The sequence below is a fragment of the Colletotrichum paranaense genome (assembly GCF_030867605.1).
Source record: "Colletotrichum paranaense strain IMI 384185 chromosome Unknown Scaffold_6.1, whole genome shotgun sequence".
Taxonomy (NCBI): Eukaryota; Fungi; Ascomycota; class Sordariomycetes; order Glomerellales; family Glomerellaceae; genus Colletotrichum; species Colletotrichum paranaense.
Genome location: NW_026848964.1, coordinates 3,240,977 through 3,265,101, shown reverse-complemented (window position 1 = coordinate 3,265,101; position 24,125 = coordinate 3,240,977). Strand labels below are relative to the sequence as shown.

At 53.1% G+C, this 24,125-nt stretch overlaps 9 protein-coding genes across 9 annotated transcripts; 5 read left to right on the top strand and 4 right to left on the bottom strand.

The window, feature by feature from the left end:
* Window positions 1–342: 342 nt before the first annotated feature.
* Window positions 343–791, bottom strand: CPAR01_08761 (uncharacterized protein; the record flags this gene model as incomplete). The annotated part of the gene is made up of 2 exons (XM_060493028.1): window positions 343–423; window positions 501–791. The coding sequence occupies 2 exons, from the start codon at window positions 789–791 to the stop codon at window positions 343–345; spliced, it is 372 nt and encodes a 123-aa protein (XP_060349398.1).
* Window positions 792–1,415: 624 nt separating this feature from the next.
* On the top strand, window positions 1,416–3,043 carry CPAR01_08760 (uncharacterized protein; the record flags this gene model as incomplete). The annotated part of the gene is made up of 4 exons (XM_060493027.1): window positions 1,416–1,811; window positions 1,874–2,382; window positions 2,435–2,530; window positions 2,581–3,043. The coding sequence occupies 4 exons, from the start codon at window positions 1,416–1,418 to the stop codon at window positions 3,041–3,043; spliced, it is 1,464 nt and encodes a 487-aa protein (XP_060349397.1).
* Window positions 3,044–3,845: 802 nt separating this feature from the next.
* Window positions 3,846–4,866, top strand: CPAR01_08759 (uncharacterized protein; the record flags this gene model as incomplete). Its single annotated transcript, XM_060493026.1, has 2 exons — window positions 3,846–4,004; window positions 4,072–4,866. The coding sequence occupies 2 exons, from the start codon at window positions 3,846–3,848 to the stop codon at window positions 4,864–4,866; spliced, it is 954 nt and encodes a 317-aa protein (XP_060349396.1).
* A 184-nt stretch (window positions 4,867–5,050) lies between these two features.
* CPAR01_08758 (mediator complex subunit Med5) lies at window positions 5,051–8,417 on the bottom strand (the record flags this gene model as incomplete). Its single annotated transcript, XM_060493025.1, has 6 exons — window positions 5,051–6,123; window positions 6,173–6,710; window positions 6,759–7,271; window positions 7,328–7,390; window positions 7,444–7,703; window positions 7,757–8,417. 6 exons carry the CDS (start codon window positions 8,415–8,417, stop codon window positions 5,051–5,053), a joined length of 3,108 nt encoding a protein of 1,035 aa, XP_060349395.1.
* Window positions 8,418–9,700: 1,283 nt separating this feature from the next.
* CPAR01_08757 (uncharacterized protein) lies at window positions 9,701–11,680 on the bottom strand (the record flags this gene model as incomplete). Its single annotated transcript, XM_060493024.1, has 3 exons — window positions 9,701–10,612; window positions 10,666–11,175; window positions 11,447–11,680. The coding sequence occupies 3 exons, from the start codon at window positions 11,678–11,680 to the stop codon at window positions 9,701–9,703; spliced, it is 1,656 nt and encodes a 551-aa protein (XP_060349394.1).
* Window positions 11,681–13,137: 1,457 nt separating this feature from the next.
* On the top strand, window positions 13,138–15,336 carry CPAR01_08756 (telomere-binding alpha subunit central domain-containing protein; the record flags this gene model as incomplete). Its single annotated transcript, XM_060493023.1, has 3 exons — window positions 13,138–13,297; window positions 13,348–13,487; window positions 13,543–15,336. 3 exons carry the CDS (start codon window positions 13,138–13,140, stop codon window positions 15,334–15,336), a joined length of 2,094 nt encoding a protein of 697 aa, XP_060349393.1.
* Window positions 15,337–15,806: 470 nt separating this feature from the next.
* CPAR01_08755 (STAG domain-containing protein) lies at window positions 15,807–19,382 on the bottom strand (the record flags this gene model as incomplete). Its single annotated transcript, XM_060493022.1, has 3 exons — window positions 15,807–18,661; window positions 18,724–18,942; window positions 18,998–19,382. 3 exons carry the CDS (start codon window positions 19,380–19,382, stop codon window positions 15,807–15,809), a joined length of 3,459 nt encoding a protein of 1,152 aa, XP_060349392.1.
* A 1,142-nt stretch (window positions 19,383–20,524) lies between these two features.
* CPAR01_08754 (UreD urease accessory protein) lies at window positions 20,525–21,514 on the top strand (the record flags this gene model as incomplete). Its single annotated transcript, XM_060493021.1, has 1 exon — window positions 20,525–21,514. One exon carries the CDS (start codon window positions 20,525–20,527, stop codon window positions 21,512–21,514), a length of 990 nt encoding a protein of 329 aa, XP_060349391.1.
* Window positions 21,515–22,035: 521 nt separating this feature from the next.
* CPAR01_08753 (RNA polymerase III RPC4) lies at window positions 22,036–23,691 on the top strand (the record flags this gene model as incomplete). The annotated part of the gene is made up of 2 exons (XM_060493020.1): window positions 22,036–22,474; window positions 22,529–23,691. 2 exons carry the CDS (start codon window positions 22,036–22,038, stop codon window positions 23,689–23,691), a joined length of 1,602 nt encoding a protein of 533 aa, XP_060349390.1.
* Window positions 23,692–24,125: the final 434 nt, after the last annotated feature.

Here is a 24,125-nt window from a genome sequence, read left to right as displayed (position 1 = left end):
TGTTGCGCACGGGCGGAACGGTGGGGGAGGGGCTGACCCCAACGAGCGGAGCTAGCATGGTATTGTTCCTACCTCGTCTCGGTACGGACTATTCGTATTATGATCCCTTAGGTACCTTATGGTAAGGCAAATGAGATGATACTCGTCGCAAACACCAGATTCCCTGCCCCAGGCCACCACACGATGGAGTCAACCAAAGGAGAGATTTGGAGGTTTACGATATCTTGCAGACATAGAAAATGGATTGCTGTCATTGAATGTATTGAACACAGAGTAGATGCCATCCGCCACCACCATGCCTCTAAGGCGACACTATTCACTGAGAATTTCACAACCAGCGCATCAAAACTCACCACCGACCTTGAACCTGAAAATATCCTTATTCACTCTTCCACCCGTCGACCTCCAGAGCCAGTTGGTAACCTGATGGACTCATGTCAGCATGCTCACCTTCACCCATTTTGCATGCGCCGCGAACGACGATTGCACATTTTACTCACCCCTTGAAGCCAACACCCATTCAACATGACAAACACAAAGGCCGACTCGATGCCATTTGACCCCCATGGCCTGTCTGCTATATCCATATTCGTGTTCGCCGGCCTGTATGGAGGGACCTGGCGGTGCTGGTCGTACCATCCGGGCGGGTTCACTGCTGCTGGCGATGGAGCATCCGCATTGCCTCTCGCGAAGGCTTCCTCAACGCCTCCAGTGAGACGAATCTGATAGTCGTGGAGGTAGTCTCGTTGGATTGTCGTCGTGACAGGGTTCTCTGTGACAGTTGCCGACATGATGTCCTTGTTTATTGTCTTTGCGTATGTGTGTGGTGAGATGATGAACAAGCGAAATCTGTTGAAACTCAGACAACTTCGACAAGAAATGGTAGAGATGGCCTTGGAGAATTGGAGATGCCTATCTCAGAAATTCGACACGAGGAGGCAGGGCACCGCTTCAATATGCCGACCGTCGACCCGTCCCTTCCCAAGAGCCCGCGCCACCCGATCAACCTTACCATGAACCTGCGGATACGCCTGCGTCGGAAGTGCGGAGAGAACCAATGAGACCTGTGGCAAGCGTCGGTTTGGAGGCTGCCGCCTACCAGATCCTAGTCAACCCGCAAGCAACGAATGTCGAGAAACGACTAGCACCCCTGTCCTCCACATTCCGCCCCTCCAACAAGCCGGGGCCTAGCTCAAACGAAGGTTACGGTCCGCGGACAGATGTTTGAGCTTGCCGAGTTCATCGGATCTGCCCATGATTCCGATATGAGCTTGTGTATAGCGAGCTCAGGTCTTGTAGATAGCACATTATTCCATCGTCGCACCTTCAACTTTTCGTTGCAATCGAGTCGCTCTACCATCTACTTGTCAACGAGTGCTTGTCATCCTCCCGAACTTCTCCAAAACATCACCGCAATGAATCCTGCTGTAGAGAAGTTGCTCGTAACGCTCGTCGACGGGCGCGCCGAAGTCATTCGCTTCCGCCAGGATAACCTCATCAGCCTCCACAACGAGCTGCGCAAAGAGTCCGCGGCCCTGACTGCCGCCCAGGAGAAGGATACCGGCGCATCAAAGACAGAGATCGAGGCCGAGCACTTCCTCGCACTGGAAGCTGTGCGACATTTCTACGAGTCTCTAAACTTCTCGAAGGAGATTGAGGCCGAGTATCTGGTTGCTCATGGCAAGGATAACACGAGCAGAAGGACCGGTGCCGGACTGGTGATCATTCGGCCGACCACTTACACCAGGCTCTTCTCTATTCTGAGTCCACTTGCTGCGGCCCTGGCTGCCGGCTCTGTTGTTGTTCTCGAGGTACGCCTGATAATTTGCAACATTGGCTCACCTGTATCAGAAGCTGACAGGAAGGCCTACAGCTCGAAGATACGTTGTCGCAGCTAGATTCCGTCCTCCGCAACGTCCTTACGCGTGCCCTCAATCAGAATGCCTTCTGCATCGCCAAGAAGATCACAGACGAAACATTACTGTCACAGGCAATCCTAGTAGATCAAACCAACACAGCGACCCCGAACGCTAGTCGCGCAAACCATCTCATTTCCGCCAATGGCGCACGCACCGTTGCTATAGTTGACCGAACAGCGGACATTGAGGCCGCTGCCAAGGCTATCACGGCGGCGCGCTTCAGCTTCGGCGGTCAGTCGCCTTATGCGCCAGACTTAGTTCTCGTGAATGAGTTCGTGAAGAAGGAGTTCTTCGAGGCGTGCTCAAAGTATGCCTCGCTCGCGTTTGCCCGTGAGACTACAGTAAAGCGTGCGAGTGACAGCGCCAGCGACGAAACGAGGAAGGCAGTACAGGAGGCTGAGGACAAGAGACTTGCCTCGAGCTTTGGGTCCAAAGACTTCAAGCTGGTTGATATACAAGACAGGTAAGTTGGGATCTCACTCACTTGTAGTTGACGAAGATGCTGATTCAATCAGGAATGCCTCCCTCTTGAACATCAAGATCAGTGGGCGCTTTCTGCCTATCACGACCTCTTCTGGTCTTGTAGACTCTATTTACACTCATGAATTCGAGTGAGCTAATCCTCATCAGTCAAATCAAGGTTTTTTGCTAATTTGACTAGGAACCCTCTCTTAGCCGCCTATCTCTTCGCCAGCCCTGATGCAGCAAAGTACCTCTCCCAATTTCTCCCCGCCCACGTCTCCGTCATCAACCAGATCCCCTCGAACCTCCTCCTTGGCCCGGCAGCACCGCTCTCCCACGAAGTAGCCTTTGAATTCCGCTACAGTAGAGAAATGTTCTCCGTTGCCCGGCCGCATTTCGTCGAGAAGCCCGTCGGTGCGCTCGCGAAACTGGAGCAGCTCCTCACCAGCTCCGGCGCCATCACCGCCCAGAATCTGCATGCCCTGGCTGTCGCACCGCTGCGCCCGACCAACCAGCCAGGCAATAGCAGACTGGGTTTCTTCGAGCAAGGGTTCGTGCTGGGTGCCGGTCTGATCATGAGCGTTGTACTTCCGAGTCTTGCATACGGCACATGGATTGGCGGAAGGCGGGTATTTGATTATGCGCTGAGACTGAGGGGTTAAACTATCGTCCTACGCCGGAGGACAGTCGTAAATCTCAATATGTATCATACCATATCATATCATGTACCTCTAGTTTACATGCATGCTACTCGATCACACTCGTCTTTTCCATAAAACTCTTCTCGGCATATTACGAGCGGTCGACAGATCAGGCTATTGAATCATCTCATTCCCGGACTCATGCCGCTTAGTAATTCGCCGCAAATACGATGAGGGAAACCAAGAAGTGCCATTGAGGAATTCAACAGTTGGAAAACAGACTGAGGTTGAACCCTGTCACGCCTGTCAGAGTCCCGAACACACCACTTGCCTACCTTTACCTTAGCAAACAGTATTCGGCAACTTTCCCCGGCTCGGGTTCGGCTCGGGAAGTGGAGAGACTCCTAAGTGCCCGCCCCGGCCCCATCGGCCCCAGCTTTACCCCAGGTCTTGGTCCCGCTGATTCTCCGACACTCCAGCGCCAACACCACCTACTCCAAGCTCGGGCAGGCCACCCAGGCGTCCTCGACAATGGAACGTTTTATCGTCCTCAGACCAGTTTCCGTAAATGGGGCCGTTCGAATCGACTTCCTAACGAACTTTGGCGGCAAAACCTATCCTCCACCAGCCGATTCCTTACACAGGCGAAAGATAACCATCTCAGTGTCTTAAGTCTCATCAGCTTCCGAGTGCTAAGAAGGCGGCTTTCGACCGTTGCTCATCTTCGTGACCCATACTCTGCTGCGTAGACATCCAATTACTCGCTTGCCTTACTTCAATCAGCTCAGACGGACGAGTTGAGAACCCAGATAGCAATCAGATCATGGCTGTGGGATCCAAAGATGAGGGGCCAATGAACCCCGTATTCCTGTTCGCGCATGGATCAACAATGATGCTCGGCGAGGAGAGCAACTCGGCCACGTACTGGAAGAAGTGCGGCGATGAAGCCCTCGCCCAGGGTATCGAACACATTGTCATGATGGTAAGTAGGCTCCTCTCCCTACCATCTCATATCTCATGGAAGCAACTCAACTCACAACGACCATCAGGGAGCCCACTGGGCCACAAACGCCCCCGGTGAGGTCCTCATCTCAGCCCACCCAACGCCCGCAAAGTCACCAGTCGCCTACGTTAACCCTGAGAAATACCACCCCTACAAACTGAACCCAGACCTCGACTACATCCCCACGATCCAGCAGCACCTCGCCGCCGCCGGAATCCCCGCCAAGACGGACCCGACCTTTGACTGGATCCACGACACCTACCTCGTCCTCATCCGCATGTTCCCCGCCGGCTGCCCGCCGACGACGCTCATCTCCATGAACGACTTCTACGACCCGCACTTCCACGTCGCCGTCGGCGCCGCCCTGCGGCCCCTGAGAGCCGCCAAGCACAAGACGCTCTTCATCGGCTCTGGCGGCTCCGTCCACAACCTCTACCGGAACAACTGGGCGCCCATGCTCAAGTTCCGCGACAACTTTGCCCAGCCTACGCCCCCGGAGCCCTGGGCGCTGGACTTCCGCCAGGAGGTCATTGACGCCTTTTGTCCCGCGTACGAGGAGGACGTCCCCACCGACCAGGCCGTCTACGGCAAGGCCATCCGCGGCAAGAAGCCGTGCGGCGGGCCGCTCTTGAGGCGCAAGGTGACGAGCTTGATGAAGCATCCCATGTACCGCGAGGCGCATGCTACGGATGATCATTTCATGGCCACCATGTTCATCGGAGGCTTGTGCGGAGACCGGGGAGACGTGGCGATGAAGGCTGAGATGGGGGCCGAGGATTGGGAGCTTACAAATATGTGCAACTCACAGTTCATTATTGGTAGCTGGCCGGAGGCCAAATGAACGAACCAAGAAGTGGATGAATTTGGGAAATACTTTTTGATGGTATCTGATACAATATGCAGTACTATTCTATGAGGCCAAGGCCTCGTCGTTGATCCTCTGTAGTTCCATGTATACCAATGAGATCCTGCCGCAGGCCTATTATTTCAAGAGAACATGCCCCCCCCGTGCTAAGATAGGTCCACTAAGATAGGTCCATGTTGTCCCATTGAAAATCGTCACCAGCACCGAGGCCACTGAAGAGGTCGTCGGCACCGAGATCCAGTGACCCTCCACCATTGTTCGATGAGCCCCCGAGACCAAGATCACCGCCAACACCTCCTAGGCCCAGATCGAGACTGACGTTGTCCACAGACATCCCGTCGCCTTGCGCAACATTGGCAGCCGCGGCAGCCATGGCATCGTCGAGTGAGCCTGCGCCAGCGTCTAAGCTCAGACCGAGATCAGTCTGCAGCATGGTGTCTGCTTGGATGACCTCAGCCTGGGATACGGCCATCTGAGTCTCTACCTTGCGGTACAGCCTCACAACAATCTCGGCAAGGTTCATGTCGACCTTCTGCAGCTTTTTACACTCCTCGGCATCTGACTTCAGAACCTCTCGCAGAGTAAGCTTCCTCTGGATGGGAGCCGGTACATTGCCTGAATTGTCGATAAAGTTGATCGGGTTCGACGGCGTGTTCACCACGTCGGGCGCGCAGACTAATGCTGTTGCCACATCGTAAATGATGCTCCCGCTGCCCGTTTCTGTTTGTTGTCTGATGTCTTCGTAAAGGAGCTGCAGTAAACGTTTTGCACCAAGAAGTTTCATCGCCACCAACATCTGTCGATGGGTGTACGCGGGAGGCATCCTGTCCATTGTTGGGTGAATGCTCCACTGCACCAATTGCTGTAGCGTCTGTCGGATAGAATTAGAGAATCCTCCCATTGACCAAGCGTCCAGTTCTTGGTGGTCGGCGGCTCCCGTTCTCCTGGAGAGTGGGATACTATCTTTGATTGCTTTTAAAAGCGGTTCAACCTCTTGACTCTTTGGGTCTGATCGTTGGTATGCCCTGAGGGAATGCTCCAGCGGCTTAGCAACTATGTTCATCACAGAAGAGAGCATGGCTTGCGCTTCATTGGATATAGATGTTGGTGCCAAAACAGAGTTGAGTACCCTGACAATCGCCTTTTGGCAGTCAGGACGCTCAACCCACAATGAGTTGGCAAGAGACGTGATGGCAACGACGAGGGATGGCAGAAGGAACGTATCGACAAGATCTGTAAACATGTCAGCGCAACTCTTAGTCAGACTTCCCAAAGCTCCTACATTCAATGCCTCCTCTGAGGCTCTCTTCGGCCAAGTGTCCTGTACTGAACGCTAGAACGATGTTCTGAAACAGAGTCGACACTAGTAAGTAGAAGTCCTGAGGCGGGCAGGACGACATCAGCTCATCGCCTAGTCCGCCCGCTTCCGAGTCAAAGAGGCCGTGGATCCACCCATCCAAATGTCCCTTTTCTTGGTCTGATAACTCTTCCAAAGACCGACTTTGGTGGCCGTGGCCGAGCAGTCTTGCCACAAAAGAGTCAGAGGATATGATCCCCATATCTGATGCCGAAAGACCGTAACGAAATGCGAAAGCCATAACGAGAAGCAGAATTGAGCCAAACTCCTCGTACACGGGTTGATACTCTCCTTGGTCCTCATCGTACTTCCAGTTGTCCAGAAGGTCGCACAAAGGGTGAAGAATCGTTGCAGGTTTCTCGAACATCAGCATGACATCAAGAGACAATGGCTTCTGCGCCAATTGACTGCATAATAGTTTCAGGGACATTGTCTCCTTATTCCTGCAAAGCTGCCCCATTACCTGCTAAAGGTCAGCATTAGCCTGCGTTGATAAGTACGGAAGACTGACTTCTGTCAAAGCTTGGCACACGGCGCCGGCGTTTCCTTCTTTGCTGTCTAGCTCCCCAATCAGAGCCTGCATTCTCTCCGGATCTGCAAGGCATTCTGCGACAAGATTTTCTTTGACGTATCTCCCGCTTGCTGGAAGGGATGAATAGGGTGTTTCTCCAAGGAGAGTTTCAATACTGCTTTCCCGCAATAGGCCGTGGAGACAACAAGCCCAGCAAAAGTCTTCCCGAACTGAGTCTGTGAAGGGATTGTTACTTCTGGTTTCATCGAACATTGATGATAGTGTGGGAAAGGTGGTCGTGTCGACGCGGCTGAGAGCTTCCGTGATGCAGTATTCTGCATTCACTGGGCCGTACATATGCTTGCTCAGACTTTCAATCAGAATCGGCAATTTATTCATGAGAAATGAGCGCAAGAGATGTGCCGCTTGTTTCCCTTCATTGCGGGAGGCGGCATTGGCCAGTATGTCGAACGAGACCAGGATGAGGTCAACAGTTGTTGATTGTACATCGCCCTGCGGATGTCAGTTGGTGTGCGCGTTGTGTCTGCACAGACCAAAAAAGGTCATACCTGGTATCTATTGTTCAAGTAATTGAAGATGGCTAGATCATCGATCAATGGCCGGCCAACTAGCTATTGCGCTTCCTGTCAGCACCTCTACCAGAGCGCAGCTTCAATTATCTTACTGCAGCATTCAAGTATATGTAAAGACCAGCCCTCGAGTTGACTATCGGTAGCTCAGACACTACAAAGTTCTCCAATGCTACCGTGGAGTCAAACAAGTCCTCGATCTCGGCATTCGACTTGTTCTTCTGCTCATCGACTGGCTCAAAGCCTGCTAGCGTACTCGTCCGGAACATATCGAGACGGGTCGCGATAGGGCCAGCACTTTGCATGATGGTTGGGACGAAGTTGGCGAGGCTTTCGGACAATGCCTTTCTGATTTCTTGTTCAAGATTAGCTAACGCGAAGTCATTGTAGCAGTACCTAAGCACCTACCTTGGGCTTCGGGTTTACTCAAAGCCTTGAGAACAACCTGATTTTCGCACACCCCGAGAAGCAAGGCTACGAATGCGGCACGCGCCGATTCCATCTCTTCTCTTACCTGGCTACTGTGAAGCTGCCCCATGACATCGACCGTGAAGGCTGTGGCGGCGTCGGTGAAGAGCGCAATCCATTTGGCCATGACGTTGGCGATCTCAAGACCCGTCCCTGTGTTTTGTATTGCGGTCCCTTGTGCTACAGACTTGGTGAGCCTGTAGAACATGACCTCCTCGGCCGCATACGAGCTCTCCCATCGTGGGAAGCTTGTTGTTTGGTTTTCGACATTGGGCAATTGTCCAGCTTCTCGGGAGTGGCCACGAGAGGTCGAATACTTGTACAAAGCTTTAAGAATCGAAGGCGTATCGATATAGTTCAGTCTAGAGAGGACCTGGAGGTAGCGTGGGACTCGGGGGTCGAGGCTCTCGTGATTGTGAGGTTGCGGTCGTAAGAAGAGATCGGCGACGGCAACTGGCGGCAACGGATGCTTTGCTTGGAGAAACGGAACATAGGATTCGAACTTCTCGGGATCTATGCGGTGAGCTAGACTCTTGGCTATGAATTCGGACCATAGCTCAAGTGCGGCGCGCTGAACGCCTCGTATTACGCGACCGTCCATGTTGGCGATGTTGGCAATAAAGTTGCGGGCTGATTCGAGGTTATCGCTGTCGTGGAGAAAGACGCTAGGCGGATTAAGCCGGGCTCTTTGATCTCGCCCTGGCCGTTTGTACGAGCATACTTCTACGCTCGCTTTAGTAGATGCGCAGCTGGGAAAGCATAAGTAGTTGCGGCGGTGATGTGTTCTAGGAAGGTCGGGGCGCATGCGCGACTCTGTGCTGGGACAGGATAGGTAGTATGAGTTTCTTGACGTTTGGTCGCGCTGCCGTTCGCTAACGCAACTTCCATTATCTTATCCACTGCGGAGTGTATCCGCACCTCGGAGGCCCATAGCTAAGTATCTGGCAAGGTAGCGCACAGGGTACTGAGGTACCTAAGCATGCTGAGGCAACTTTCGTAGGTCGCCAGGAACGGATACCCTAGATGCCACTAATGCATTCCCTGCATCTTTCTGAACATGGTGATTGACCACGGATCACATACCTAGGCCCAAGTCTCATTATTGGAACTACCTTCTCTTGCCCGAATGGCAACTATGTGGCATGCATACGAGGACATTTCAACAATCACAATACGCTCATCGGGTCAGTTAGCATGTGATGCTTTCACAATTCATGAATTTGACGTTGATTTCCACTACTGCCCGCTATTGCAGAAAGTTGACTATGAACGCTGTGAGCCAGTTACCACTTGGTTCTGGGGAGCAATTCATGTGGCTCTCAGGCCTGTCTCTCGAGTTGAGATGCACTAGCATCAATCAGCTCGTCTCCTACAGGTGCAGTTTCTGCGGCGAGATATTGCGCCAATGTGGCCAGTCTCTCCCACGGTGCACACAAGTCCGCCTGAGTGGCCAGATTTGACTTTCAAGACGAACCAGATCCCGACCTACAGCTCTGAAGCGGCGAGGCGGCAGACCTGTCACCCGTGCCAACTGAGCCTCGTCATTCGTTCCTTGGCCCGTGTCCACCGCCTTTTCTCTTCCTCTCCTAGGCTGGAGCTTTGAAGCTACCAAAGGACCTGTCTTCTCCTCACCGGGAATGTCTTTCAATCATTTCCATCAAGCCATATTAGAGAACGCCGATTGCACGTGTTGTGTGTATGTGTGGGGGGTGTTGTAAAACTGTCAGCCTAGCAAGATGCATAATGCGTCGCTGACAAAAAGGGCATGGGTGACGGTGGGTGCTGTGGATTGGGGAATATGGGGTTGACGGGATGTTGATCCAATGTTGGCAAGTTGCTGAACCAGCAAACGGAATTTTCGAAGGTCGCTGGCAATTTGGTACTTTACATGTCCATCGAATCGCCGCCATTGGCGAAGCTGAAGCCGCCCTGCTGGGGAGCGGCGTTGGTGCCAAATCCAAAGGTACCGTTGGGACCGGTGCCCTGGGCCATGCCCTCATCCGCGTTCTCCTCCTCATCAGAGAAGTACTTCTCGATAATGTTGTACGCCTTCATGTAGATCTCCTCGTTGGCGTTGGTCTGGCAATCGTGAATCTTCTCCATGCCACCGCACTCCTCGATAAACAAAGCATAACGGTTGACAGAGTCGGGCCCCTCACCTGCGGCCTGCTTGTCCAGGTCGCCGACCTTGAGAATATTTTCCAAACCATCCAGAGCAACCTGGATGATCTTGTTGTCGGGGCAGGCCAACAGATCGCACAAAGGCTTGATGCAGCCCTGAGCGACCAGGTAGCGAATCTGTTCCGGCTTTTGCAGGCCTCCTGATGTCGCGTTGCTAATGGCCCAGCAGGCCTCCTTGCGGGTCTTCAGGTCGCCATTTGACAGGAGGTGGATGAGAGGGGGGATGATGTTGGCATCAATGACCGACTGGATCTGGGCGGAGTTTCCAGCGGTGATGTTGCTAATGGTCCAGCAAGCCTCCTTGCGGATGCCATCTTTGTTGGAGCTGAGAAGCGAGAGGAGGCAAGGCAGAGAACCACAGTTGATGATCACCTGCGTCTGAACATCGTCGCCAGTAACAATGTTACCAACGGAGCGGAGAGCGGGCGTCTGGACGGAGGTGGAGGCATGCATGAGGAGCTCGACGAGGCGGCGGGGGATACCAGCCTCGATGACAGCCTGAATCTTGTCGTTGGATCCGTCAGACAAGTATGAAATGGCCCAGCAGGCGTCGATCAGAACCTCGTCGTCAAGGGAGTAGACAAGCTTAGAAAGCACAGGAAGAGCGGGGGCAATCTGTAGACATGGTTAGCGACGGACAGGCGCGAAGACAAAAGATGTTTCCTTACAGTGTTCCAGTCGGGCTGAGGGGTCTTGCCTCTGCAGAAGTTGCTGAGGGTCCAGGTGGCGTTGCGGAGCATACTAAGCTTACGGCTGTCTCCGAGAAGGGCCAAGAGAGGCTTCAGGGCACCGCAGCTGAGGACGTAGTCGCGGCAGTGAGGGCTGTCACCGGCGATGTTGCCCAGGGCCCAAACAGCCTGTTCACGCACATCGGGCTCAGGGCTAGCCAAGAGCTCGACGAAGATGGGGACTGCGCCAGCCTCGATGACAACCTGAGTCTGCGTGGCGGAACCGGAAGCGATGTTGGTCAACGCCCAGGCGGCCTCGAATTGGACGAGTGTATGAGGCGATCGGAGGAACTCTACGAAGCGGCTGACGACGCCGGTCTTGATGACCTCTTCGATAGGAGGGTTGCGCTCCTTGGACAACAGCTTTCGGAACTTGGTGGTCGCTTGGATCTGGAGGTCAATCTGCTCTGAGAAGACGCCCTGAACCATCTGGGGGAGATCCTCATTAAGCTAAGAAAGATTAGCATGGCTGCTTTGAATGAATGGAGGAGCTATAGCTTGTGATGAAGCAGAGTTCGATTCGAGCTCTTTGCGCAAGCTTGAGGCTGCAGAGACGCAGAGAGGGACCGACTCGCGCCAAAAGGGAAGTGGGGCAACGGCAAGGCGCCCTGGCAACAGGAGGGGGAGGAAATAAGACGAAGGGTGCAACAGTATTGGCGGGGTTCAAACAAAGAAGATTCGAAGGCCAGAACATCGCAAAAAAACATGAAGCAAAACTTACCTGGGATTCAGTAGGAGCGGTATCGTCATCGCTGTCAGGAGCGGCTCCGAGGGAAGCGCCGGGTCTGTTTTCGCCAGAGCCAATGCCACGACGCTTGGCCAAGTTCTCCTCTCTCTTCGCCTTGCGAATCTCGACCTGCTGCTCCTCTCTGCGACGACGAAGCTCCTCAGGCTTGAAGGTGCTCTTCGCCTTGAAGTTGGTGCGGCGATGTTCAGGGATGTATCGATCAGCCATCTTTGCGGTTGCGTGGGTTGATGTGATTGTTGTGTGGTGTTTTCTTGCCGACCGTCAGGAGAAGGGGGAAAAGACAATGTTTGGCCGGCGGGTGTCCGAGAAAGGCGTCAAGGGTAGAAGGGTCTCTGTCGAGATGGATCTTCTGGATTGTGTCGCGCAAAAGTAAAAAGGAGGGTAGGAGTTGCGCGTGTTGGGAGAAAAATCCTGATATGGTTGTCAGGTCGCTGGGAGAAAAGTTGTGATGATGGGGGGGAAGATGAAGGAAACTGGGAGTCAGGGAGGGTGAAGCGAGAGAGCGGGTCGAAGAAATGGAAAGTGCAGGGCCCTGCAATGACCCAATGGGGATGCGTACGTTCTAGTGACTTTTGTTTTGCGCTGTCTAACGGGTCGGGCCAAGGTACCTACTACGTCGTTCTTTGGGAGGTGCCGGTGGCCGCAAGCGAACTGTCTGATTTTTTGATTTTTTTTTTTTTGCACTGGCTTTCGATGGAGGGGCCATCTGAGATTCAGCAGCAGTCAGTCGGGTCGCTACCTACCTTGTCTTCCAAGTGTCCCAGTGTGCCCGAGACGATAGGCAGCTTCACCTCCACTGGGGAGTTTTAAGTCGGTAGGTACGGATACCTACCTTACCGTACTACCTAAGGTCCCTGGCGGTCCACAATCACGGGTACAAAGTTGGCTCCGTCTCCATTCAATATCTAGGTTTGCAGCAAAGGGCTTAATTCAATAGAGAGTCGAGTATCGTGGTAAGAGATTATCACCCCACTTTGGCTTTTGACGGTGCTTTTTAGCTTGGTTTCCTAGGGGATTATGTCATTGAAAGCTAGTAGGGTACTCCGCTCTCCTTCGCTCAGGTATCTTCCCCGCGACGGCCCGACAGTTGCTTGCTTTGGGCTACCGCACCTACCTAAACTTCCACAGGATAGTGACACAGAGGGCTAAATCCACCTATTTGACAGCGGCAGGCAGCTATCTGTCTTCCAGCTGGGAGCCCCAGTACATTACCTGCGTCCGGAGTTCCTTCCCTTACTGCGTGCTTAGACAGGCGTAGGCACCTGCCTACGCAGTTTCTAGGTAGCTGAAGCAGCTGAGACCAGCAGGTGCGTGTGCCCCTCCTTTATCGGGCTGGGCTGCAACCTGGCTCCTGTGAAGGGGACGGTACCTAAAACGCATGGGGGTTACATACCAGGTACCTCATGCAAATCCAACAAGCAAACACAAGTCCCCGCGTAAAGTGACTTTCCTTTCGGTGGAGCGCGACGCGCCTTTGAGATACAGCTCCCCAGCTGTAAGACGCGTCAAACGGCCAGCAAACTTAAGTGCCTCTACGACATGCCAAACGCAGAGTCGGACTTCTAGAATTCTTCAGTCGCCTTTGCGGGCTATGAGAGCGGCAAACGACGTGCCTTTCCGCCTGTCTTTGCGAACATTTATCCTATCTTCCATTGGTCCAAATCATGGCGATGGCGGAGACCGAAGCCAAAAAGGCCATGGATCTCCCAAAGGGCTTTACGCCCCTGAGCGACATCGTTGAGTTCAAGGTCCTCCCGAAGAGTGTCGTGAATGTTATTGGTCTCGTCAAGGATTTCCGTCGCCCGATACCTACTGCCAAAGATGGTAGTGTGCTCAAATCATTGTCTATCCAAATCCAGCTAATGTCTCTTCAGATTACAAATGTCAAATGAGTCTCATTGACATGTCTCTATCGGAGTCTGAGGGCCAAAGCGTGAAACTCGACATCTTCCGACCTGAGGGAGACATGCCCACTGCCAAAAGCGGCGATGTTGTTGTTGCTCATCAAGTAAAGGTAAACCACTGACTTGTCTTCTGCAGACTATTTGATATACTGACAATTGGCCCAGACTCAGAGGTACAGGAGTAATCCCTTGTCTCTGATAAAGAATTTCAGCACAACCCTCCACATCTATTCAGCAACAACAATACCCCCTCCTCCTCAGCACCCGCCACCCCCCTCAAAGCCATCCGCCGAAGACAAGAAGCGAAACCCAGCACCCATAGAGGGGCAGTATATCTCTTGGCTGTACCACAACATCGACAAGACGGAAATCCCCGAACCTGAAGTGTTTGAGATTCAAGCCAATCAATCGCTCAATATAAAGAACAAGCTGTGCGAGTTGCAAGATGTTCGAGACGGCAAGTTCCATGATCTCATAGTCCAGGTCGTAAAAGATCCACACGACTTCGGAGACAAGGTGACGTTGTACGTTTCGGATTACACAGAGAATTCTGGCTTCTTTCACTACACCAACAAACGCCTAGACACTAATGGTGGCCGAGACGGTGACCCATACGGCTACACCCATACTAAGACTCGAAAATCCACCTCCGATATCCAGTCAGAGGGGCCTTTTGGCAAGCAAACCATGCAAATCACCTGCTGGAATCCCCATGCCACTGTCATCCGAGAAAGAAGGATAAAAAAGGACGATTGGATTCGCTTGTTCAATGTCCAGATCAAGTATGGATCCAACGGGCAAAACCTGGAGGGTTTCCTTCGGGAAGATCGGAATGCATTCAAAGACAAGATCTATGTCGATAAGGTGGATATGCCGGAAGAAGGAGAGTCAATGGATCCCCACGTCAAGAATGCCCTCAGAAGGAAGCGGGACTACGAGAAGCAACTCAAAGCTGATTCGAAAGAAACGAATTACACAAAAGGAACGGACAAGAAAAGGCCGGCGGCAGACCAGCCCGAACAAAAACCTCAGAATGCCAAGCAACGTCGATCATTGAAAAGAGGTCAAGCTGCAGAGAAGGAGAAGGAAACTGAAAAGGAGGCGGGCGAAGGCAAAGAAATCGAAACACCGCCAGACCTCAACGAGCAAGTGGTCTGCGAAAACCATGATGAGCCGGCCGTCGACGTGGCTACCATTCTCGAACCAGCAACACAAGAATTCGTCTTCCAGAACGCGCCCCTGATAGTCAAACTTCCCTTCCACGACGCACAGTACCGGACCCATGTTCGCATAGTCGACTTCCACCCTCCCAGGATACAGGATTTTGCTTGTGTCCACAAGCGAAACGAATACGACGTTCTGTCCGATTATTCTGGCACAGACTCGGAGGACGATAATGACGACGACGACGAACAAGGGCGCGTAACCATCGACAAGTATGTAAGCACGAGCGAGCAGAACTGGGAGTGGCGCTTTGCTCTATGTCTCCAGGATGCCACCGCAGCCAAGGACCCAAAGACACGAGAGAAGAAGACGAACAAATTCTGGGTTGTGGTGGATAACATGGACGCCCAGCTCCTGACGGGCCTTGACGCATGCGACTTCCGCACCAACGCGGACGCTTTGTCCCAGCTGCGCGAGAAAATGTTCATCCTCTGGGGAGACCTCGAAGAGAAGAAGACCACGACATTGGCCGAGCAGGGCAAGAAGCAAAAGGCCAACGTGGGAAAGAAGAAGAAAACCAGCGACCGACCCCCTGATTCCGACGATGAGAATGCGGTTGCGGGCGGGGCGTCCAAGAACGAGAAGCTGGCTATCTCAAACCGTCCCTTCACTTGCTGCATACGTCAGTATGGCATCCAAGTCAAGGAGCCAGACAGCGAAAAGGCAGATGCAGGGACAGGAAAGAGATGGCAGCGTATGTATGGGCTTTTCGGAACCAAAATAAGCGGCTACTAGCCAGGTGGCCAAGCACAGGCGTATACAGGAGGTTTTGGGACATATGTTTACAACGATTGATGACAAATTTGCAGAACGGCGGCCTTCACAGGCCCAAGGACTTGTAACAGAACGATGTATCCCTAATGAAATCGTGTCGTATCAGCTAGCACAAGAGCTAATCAGTTGTCTTTTATCCCCGTTCTAACGCCTCGAGTCAAATGAGCCATCCATCCTAGACTGGCGCTCCCGTTCGCCGTCACACAACCCAGCATTAACCCTACTTGCAAGAGCGATCCATGAAGACACTACCAAGCCACCTCGCCTCTGGCCATCCCGCAGTGGAAGACCGAGCCAGACATAGACAAGCGCACAGGAAGAACGTGGAGGGTAGAGGGAGGCTCGCAGCCAGTATCCTTGTATAAACAGAGCAAAAGAACGTCAGAGATGTAAGCCGTGGTTTAATCCTCCCGATAGTCAGAAAATTTGATTTAGTCGCCCAGTACATCGTCGTCGTCATTAGTAGCAGGCGGCTCCTCCACGTCAGGTTCCTCTTCTTCCTCCTCCTCAAGTAGCTCCCGCCGTCGTAGATCTTCTTTCGAGCCCTCTTCCGGCTCAGGCTCCTCGACTGCTTCTTCTTCATCTTCCTCTTCATCGTCATCGTCGACGACAATCTCTTCGCTAATGGCGGGCTTCGCAGCAGCGGACCTTGTCGATGCCGCCTTGGACTTCTGCAACTTCTTGCCGTACAGGTGATCCCGGACCTTTTTGGGATCAAGGTACGCCACCACCTCACTGAAGTTCTTGCCGAGCCTGCTCTGGTTTCGTAGAAGTCGCTTGTGAAGCTTGCCCGCGTGGGGCCCTGATTGATCAAGGACCTTCTGAGCAATAGCGAGGACGTACTTAGCCGCCAATTCACACAGGGCCTTTTCAGATTTGAGCTCTAGCGCCAGCTTCTCCTCTTGCGTTAGGCCTTCGTCTTCGTCCTCCTCTTCATCAGAGTCGTCGTCGTCCATTGGTTCTTCGTCTTCGGCTGGCTCGTTGAGAATCTTCTTTGTCCGCTTCGCAAAGGTCTTCTCGACGCCGTCGTAGATTGAAATCAGCTCTGGCAGAAGCTTGGGCTCAAGCTCGTGAGCCAGCCTCGCAAGTTTCTTGTAGTTTGCCTTTCCGCGAGATTCTTCAGTCCAGTTTCTCAAGGAGCCGAAAAGCACGTGGATATCGCAGAGAGCGCCAGTGGCAAACATGCGGATATCATCGATGATAGCTCGGGACGACAGGGTTTTGATCAGACCGACGTCGTGTCTTTTACGCAAGACAGAAACCTGATCCACCACAGAGTCGGGTATTTCGGTTTCACTTTGAATGAACTTCTGGAAGCTCCGCACCTTCCACATGAAGTAAAACTGAATACCTTTGATAGCAAAGGAGACAACTTCATCCTCCAAGTCGTCAATGTCTTCGGTCTGTTGATCAAACGTGCCTCGACTAACAATGTTCACTAGGAGCTCAATCGTGGATGACATTGAGTCGGCTGCGCGTCCTTCCGTTTCCAAGACCTCCATGCAGTCGGATATGCGAGCAAGCTCACTGATCTTCATCAGCACTGTGGAAAGCGCCTTCAGATGATCCTCTGCTAGATTGCCGCGCATAGATAGCTCGCAGGTCTTGTCGAAGCTGCGCAGGGTGTTGATGACATTCTCCCACAGAACCGCAAGCTTTCCGTCAGTCAGCTCCTCAAGCTCATCGTACTGGCGAGAGTGGAGAAGAGCTGCGGCGGCCTCAGCAACAACCCTCTTGTCGTCATGCCTATTGAACTGAGTGCTGATCTCATCGAGCAACTTTTCATACTTGGTTGAGTCTTGCCGTAAAGTTTGGAAGACCTCGAGGTCAAGGAAGTGCTCCATCCTAAGGACGATCGTAGCAGTGGCAGGGTCGGCGCCAAACTTGTTGAGGAGTTGGGGAATAACTGTCGCTAATTCCAAAGCGGTCTCTTCTTGCGCCTCTGTCACCTCCGGGCGTCCACTCTTCTTTTTGTTCTTCTCAATCTCGGCGGATTGCAGCATCGACATCTTTACTGCGGATGCCAGAACCTCGAGCAGAATAGCTTCCTCAGTACCCTGCGGTCCAACAGCTTTCTTGAAAGCAGTCTCGGTTGAAGCACCGTGAGACTTGGATTTCGACTTGGAACTGACTGTATGATCGTAGAGCAGGTAGCCTGCCAATAGCTCCCACTGCTTCACGTAGGGGACCTTTTCGAAAAGGACCTGGGAGGCAAGAGAGATTCGCGTGTCTGGAACGTTCGCCTGGGTGACGTCTGCGGCGGTAGCGAGACCTGTGCCATTGTCCGGCTGCTCGCCCTCGACTTGCGCATCAAACGCGGCGAGGTTCTCTGCTAAACATTTGATATTGACCCATGTACTGCGAGGCGAGTCGTAATCGTCCTCATCGATCTCACCAAATGTCTCCTCAAGCGCATCCTGTCCACCAAGCTCTTCCATCTTGCCTTCGATAGAATCTTCGACGCAAGAGGTGAAGAAGTTGACAACCGCTTTTCTAATTCTTATGTCGCTATCAAAGATGAGCTTGCCGATTGAGTCAACTTCGTCTGGTTCGAGCATTCCGGTGTCCCGTAGTACGTTTATGACAGAGATGGCAGCAACACGGACGGAAACCTCGGCGTCCTTGGTGGAGATCTCGATGAGACGAGGCCGGAAACGATCAATGAAGTGACCCAGTTGTTGCACGTCACGTCTAAAGATGCGTGCCAATTGCCTGAGAACTTCTTGTCGGGTAGAGGCGACGGTGTCTGACAGCATCCAACCGAGATAACGGAGGTACTCGGGCTGCATGAACACTGTGGAAAGACCAATGATCCAAGATCCCAAGGACTCGACACACTCCGTCCTGATACGCGGGTCGATGTCTCGGTATCTGTGAATGAAGGTGGTGTCGAAAAAGTCCTTGATGTGATTGCCGCACAGCTCTCTATTCTCATTGGCCTCGTTGAGAGTACGTTGCATCTCAGCCAGCTTCGCCTTATTCTTTCCGCGTTTGGCTTGCGCAACCTGTTGCTCGATCGCAGTAATTCGGGCGTCGAGCGTGTTTGCGACATCGATAAGCCCGTAGACGAGGGAGAGGATGACAGTTGTCGCGGTGTGGCGGAACGGGCGAAGTGAAGAGGTCGACATGGATGCTATCCAACGGACGAGGTTCTCCATCAAGGTAGCGTCGTTGTACAGGACATCTGTTTCGTGGACACTGCGAACAACGCCCCGGAAGAATCCGGTGAGGAGGTCACGGAAAGCTTTGGTGTTCTTCGCCCTGGAAATGAGGGGGTACTCAGTTACTTGCTCCTGTACCAAGTTAGCTCATTGGTCCGTGGCAAAAGGTTGTTTGTTGTATTTATACGGGCACATGCCTCTTGGAACAGGTCTTGAAGCTCGGTCAGTCGAGCCTGGCAATTATCAGGGTCGCGAATGTCGTCTTCAGTGACCTCGAGGTCACAACCAGAACACTGGAGCACAAGGTTGACAAGCTCCACGACAGCAAGTGCATCATTGGCTTGATATCTGGTCTGCCACTTATCCGCAACCTCGTCCGAGGGCATTCCCGAACCGAAAACATCGGCTATAGACGTGTCAGATAATAGAATCGGCGAATGAGTTCCGGGGTAGCGACTTACCATACAAGCCCTCGGCTTGCCTGTCGGCGGTAGCAATTCTGACGGATTTCTTGGGCCGTGACGGAAGGCTTGCAGAATGCCCAGACGGAGCTACACCGTTGGTCTTTGGTTTCTTGATTGCGGGCTTCCTTGCGCGGCTCCCTTGCGATGCGCCTGATCGCTTCTTTGGTCTGGCGCGGGGCCGGTCTTCGTCACTATCGGCAGCATCGCTCATGGTAGCATCCGAAAGAATGTCATCGTCGTCGTTTCCTTCATCGTCATCATCATGTCTTTTGCGCTTGGGTGCGGTGACTGGCTCCGGGCTAAACTTTTCGGGGGCTCGCACGACGCGTCCAGATCGACGACGCGACGACTCGGGTTCGGGGGAAGCTGTCGCGCTCTCCATGATGTCGCGTAAACGCAAAGGCAAAGTTGGATACCGTCTGAATGCCGACAGTTAATCGCAGCAATAGCGACAATTATTTCGCGCCGATGAGCGAATGTCCGGAGGGGTGGCGCATATGAGGAAAGTTGTCGCGTTGAGTAAGTGCGTTTACGTCGAAGATGTTTAGGTGACGGGCTCTCCAAATTCGCGAGTGGCAGACAGGACACGGACGGGTTGGGGTGTGGTGGATCGAAGCGCTGGTCCCTGCCTTGGTGCTGTACGAAGGATGGTGCAGCTGATTGGCGAATGAGCAATGGCCGCCTGGCGCGGAAGGAAGGACGAGACCACGCACCTAGCACCTAAACTGGAAGTCACTTCAGATATGAAGTACTATGGCGGAATACCTACCTTCCGTCCGTATGTACCTTCGGCGCGCTCACCCGTCAGAGAATAAGCACACCTTGATGGAACATGTGTGGCCTACAACCGGCTCATCTGGGTTTTCTATCACAACGTACACCTAGTATTTGATGCAGACAATATAGTATACAAATGACTTGGTCAGGGGTCGCTCGAGTGAGTAATGGAGAGCGAAAGAATGCAAGCAACTTTACTCGAGGTGCCAATGATAGGCCGTTCTAGGTACATGTCAGGCTTAACCTCAGGGCAGCTCTTATTCTATATTTCCACCCTCTCGGCATAAAGTGATCTCCATAGGAACCTTTATGTTGATGATCTGACTTTAGTTTGCCGAGAGAATTTGTTATTCATCGAGTGCTGCATCCTGGTCAAGCTTGACAGGCTGGAGTTTAGAAGCATGAGCTCGCGGGGCGCCGGCGGCAGCACAGTGCATTTTCGATCACTCGCGGCCACACCGTGTTCCTTGACATCAATCAGAACCTCTCATCGAGCAAGCATTGCAGACTCGGGCTGATTTTCGGCATTATCAAGTTGCAGCAAGAACGCCGTATCGCAACTTGTTCATGATCAAACCATCTTTTGACCAAACTCCTGGTATGTGGCCCCGGATGTTGTGTATTTCACAAGATTCATCTCTAATCCTCATCGCAGACGAAGAGCAACGCCAACTAATGAGCATGGCTTGTCAAATGTACCCCTGATACGTCTGAACCCAACCAACACCCAAGCCAGCAAAAACTACGATGGAGTCTCCTTTTCCCAAATCATCTTCAGTGGCCGGCGAAGGCGAGATCATAGCCCAACTCCTGCCCAATGGCTTGTCAGGTCTCAAGGGCATGTCATATCAGTACCCCCTGAAACTCATCTCTCCGACACCGGCAGCCGACCAGAAAAGCGTTCTGGTATTTCTGCTTTCCTACGGCGGTGGACTTGTCGGGGGCGACAGCGTCAATCTCTCTATCCGCACTCTACCGGGATCAAAACTCAGTATTGTCACACAGGGTCATACGAAAATTTTCAAGTCCGCGTCTCCTGACATCGTCACGCGCCAAACGCTCAGCGTCCACATAGAAGATGGTTCCGGCATCTGCCAGTTGCCAGATCCAGTTCAGCCTTTTGATGGAAGCGTTTACGAGCAGACTCAGATATTCACAGTTGCCCCCAACGCTTCTCTGTGTCTACTGGATTGGGTGACGCAAGGCAGAACGGCGCGTGGTGAGGATTGGAGCTTTGTCAAATGGACAGGACGCAACGAAATCTGGCTGGAAAAACAAGTGTCCAACCAAAAGAACCGTTTGCTGGTGCGAGACACAGTCATCCTAGACAGAGACAGCCAAGGCCTAGTAGGGAGATCGCTACGAGACTCTATGCATGGAAACGGCCTCTTTGGAACTTTGATCTTGAGAGGGTCCCAGATGCAATCATTAGGCAATTTCTTCCTCGAAGAGTTCGGTGCTTTGCCTCGCATTGGCGCGAGGGATTTCAGATCAGCCGAGGCCAAGGCCAAGGAAGAAAGCAACTTAACTGAGCATGAATTATGGAGGCTTAAGCGCATAGAGATGGAGACGAAGGAAGGTATCTTGTGGTCGGCTGCGAGAGTCAGGGGATGTGTTATTGTGAAGTTTGGAGCAAGTACAGTTGAGGCTGGCCGGCTGTGGATTGGCATCATGCTGAGTCGAGAAGGCACGGTTGCAAGAGTCTATGGAGAGCAAGCATTGATGTGCGTAAAATGAGGCCTTTCTTCTTCTTGACTAGCTGTATGATATACCGGCATCAACAAAATAAGCAAATCAGCTCTTCTGACTTTTGTTTGCTCATATGAGACCCCTAATTGCTTTTTTTGTACCAATTCGGGCTTGAATGTTTTTCAAGTACAGAGTACTGCTCAAGGCCAGTGAGCAGTGCGCACTCACTCAAGTTGAGTCGCATCGAATCTGTGCCTGAATGCGGGGTGAATCAACCCCACCTCCAATGTAGGTGTGCAATTCAGCGGGACAAGGAAGGCGCCTCTGGTGCTATATACAAGGAGCATGTTTTGTCCCCCACCACGCTGAGGTAATCGAACATCTTTTTCTCTTGGCGGCGTCTGTGACTCTCCCACCAGACACTAGACACCACCACCAAATACTATTCTTTACCCTGCCATTGTCGCATACCCAATTCGAAAATACGGCAACGTTCCACGATCAGTCACAAAAACGACAAAGGAGATCGTTCTGAGTCCGTTGCTTACATCCCATTGCCCTCAGTCATCATGCCAGAGGGAGCGCCCCCGGCTCGAGGCGCTGGCAGGGGTCGACCCCGAGGGACTAGAGGAAGAGGAAGAGGAGCTGCTAGCAGTGCCGCACCTAGCACCGAGGGACCAAATTCGACTTCGAGACCATCTTCAGCACTGGGAACAGCTTCGGCAACCGCTGTACCTTCCAGAACCGCAACACCTAACCCTCCCGCAACCCGAGGCACTTCAGCCAGCAGATTTCGCCCCAGAGTGGTGCGTAGAGACGAGGCGGCGCGAGACGCAATTGCAAGACAAGAGCTAGAGAAGGACAATGCCAGGGCAAAAGCAGAAGCTCGCGCTCAAGCTCGCTCCCGAGGCCGCAGTCGGCGAGCTCGTGGTGATGCCATGGGTCGTGGCGGTTTCATGTCGCGAGCAGCGGTTGCTAGTGGCCCGTTCTCGCAAATGACAACAGAAGGTGTGTTGTAGGAGAGAATCATGGATTCAATTTTCTGGAACTGACATTGTCTAGGAGGTGGCAGATCCGGCGGAGGATGGGGCGGTGGTGGTGGTGGAGGAGGCGGCGGAGGATTCTTTGGCGGCGGAGGCGGCGGCGGCCGAAAAAGAGAGGGTGGCGCGTTTGGAGAGGCTTCAGGCCATCGCGAAGCACGAATCAACGCCGATAGACTCGCCGGATATCCTGTCGATCGCGAACCCGACTCTGACGACGAAGAGACGGCGGCCCTCATTGGCGCAAAGCCTGGTAACATTTGGCCCATGGGTATCGCCCGTATCGACAAGAAAGAAGAGAAGAAGACGATTGCGACCTCGGCCGAACTTGAGGCAGAAGAACAGGGCAAGGCCGAAGAGAGCCTCTTTGTCGAAGGCGAAGGATGGTCTGGTGCCATTCCCCCGATGGAAGATGAGACAAAGGTCTGGCATGCGGCACCCAAGGGTGTGGTCCAGGTCAAGGCAGAACCTGGCGGCGAACCAGGTGCGATGGATATTGCGCCGGTCGACTTCAACGCCCACATTAAATCCGCGACTCCCGAAGCCGAGGAAGAGAAGATCACCCCTGAACCGAAGACAAAGAAGGCAATGGCCGATCCCGAGGTGGAAATGATTACACACGACATGGAGCTTCTGTTGGGCGAACTGGGCACTGTCACCGACGAAAACTCCAAGGCACCCGAGACAGAGGTTGCGAGCAAGGACGGACGTCTATACCTCTTCCAGTTCCCGCCCTTGCTGCCGCCACTGCAACCTGCGACTGCGCCCAAGGTCAAGCCAGAGCCCGACGACGTTGTCATGCTCGACCAGCCTGGCGAAGCTGTCGACCTCACACAGGCGGAAGAGAGCTCTAAACCCAAGGTCGAGGACGATATTGACCTCACAGACATTAACCAGTTGGTCTCCCAGGCTGGAATGATGGGCAAGCTCAAGGTGCGCAAGTCTGGAAAGGTCGAGCTGGACTGGGGAGGCAGAACACTCGAACTCAGCCCGGCTGCGGGCATGAACTTCTTGACTACGGCAGTGATTGTAGAGGAGTCAGACGAAAAGGCGAAACAAGGTGTTCCTGGTGGAGACAGTATTGGCATGGGTAAGATCATGGGCAGATTTGTTCTCGCGCCGACTTGGGGTGACGAGGAAGAGTGGACGGTTGACCCAGAGGATCTTGTTGTTCCCGAAGCGTAAGGCTGTACAACAGTGCTGACGAGAGCATGGGAGAGATGGAATACGTCGTTTGCCGATTTACCCCGCCAGTGATCTAATGCCAACAGATCGGACGGGGGAACATCATAAGCCGCTAGTGGACTTGGCCCCAAGTCTTGTTTGGGAGGTATTGAAAGGATAGACAAAAAAAAGAGATACCCTAGGCTAATTGCATTGCCTCAGTTCGGACTGCTCTCAAATGGGACGAACCCGAGGGACGGCGCCGTCCCGTCGGTCTTCCCCACACTCCGCATGTGAGACCGTCCGTGAACACCAACCACCAAGACGCGGTGGCGGCGCTTATGTCTGCAGTATCTCGTCACGATTCTTCAAATGACCATTTCCATGCGGCCAGCTTTCTTTGAAGGTCTGGTCAAACCGATCATGATGAGAAGAAATTTTTGCAACCTACCGGT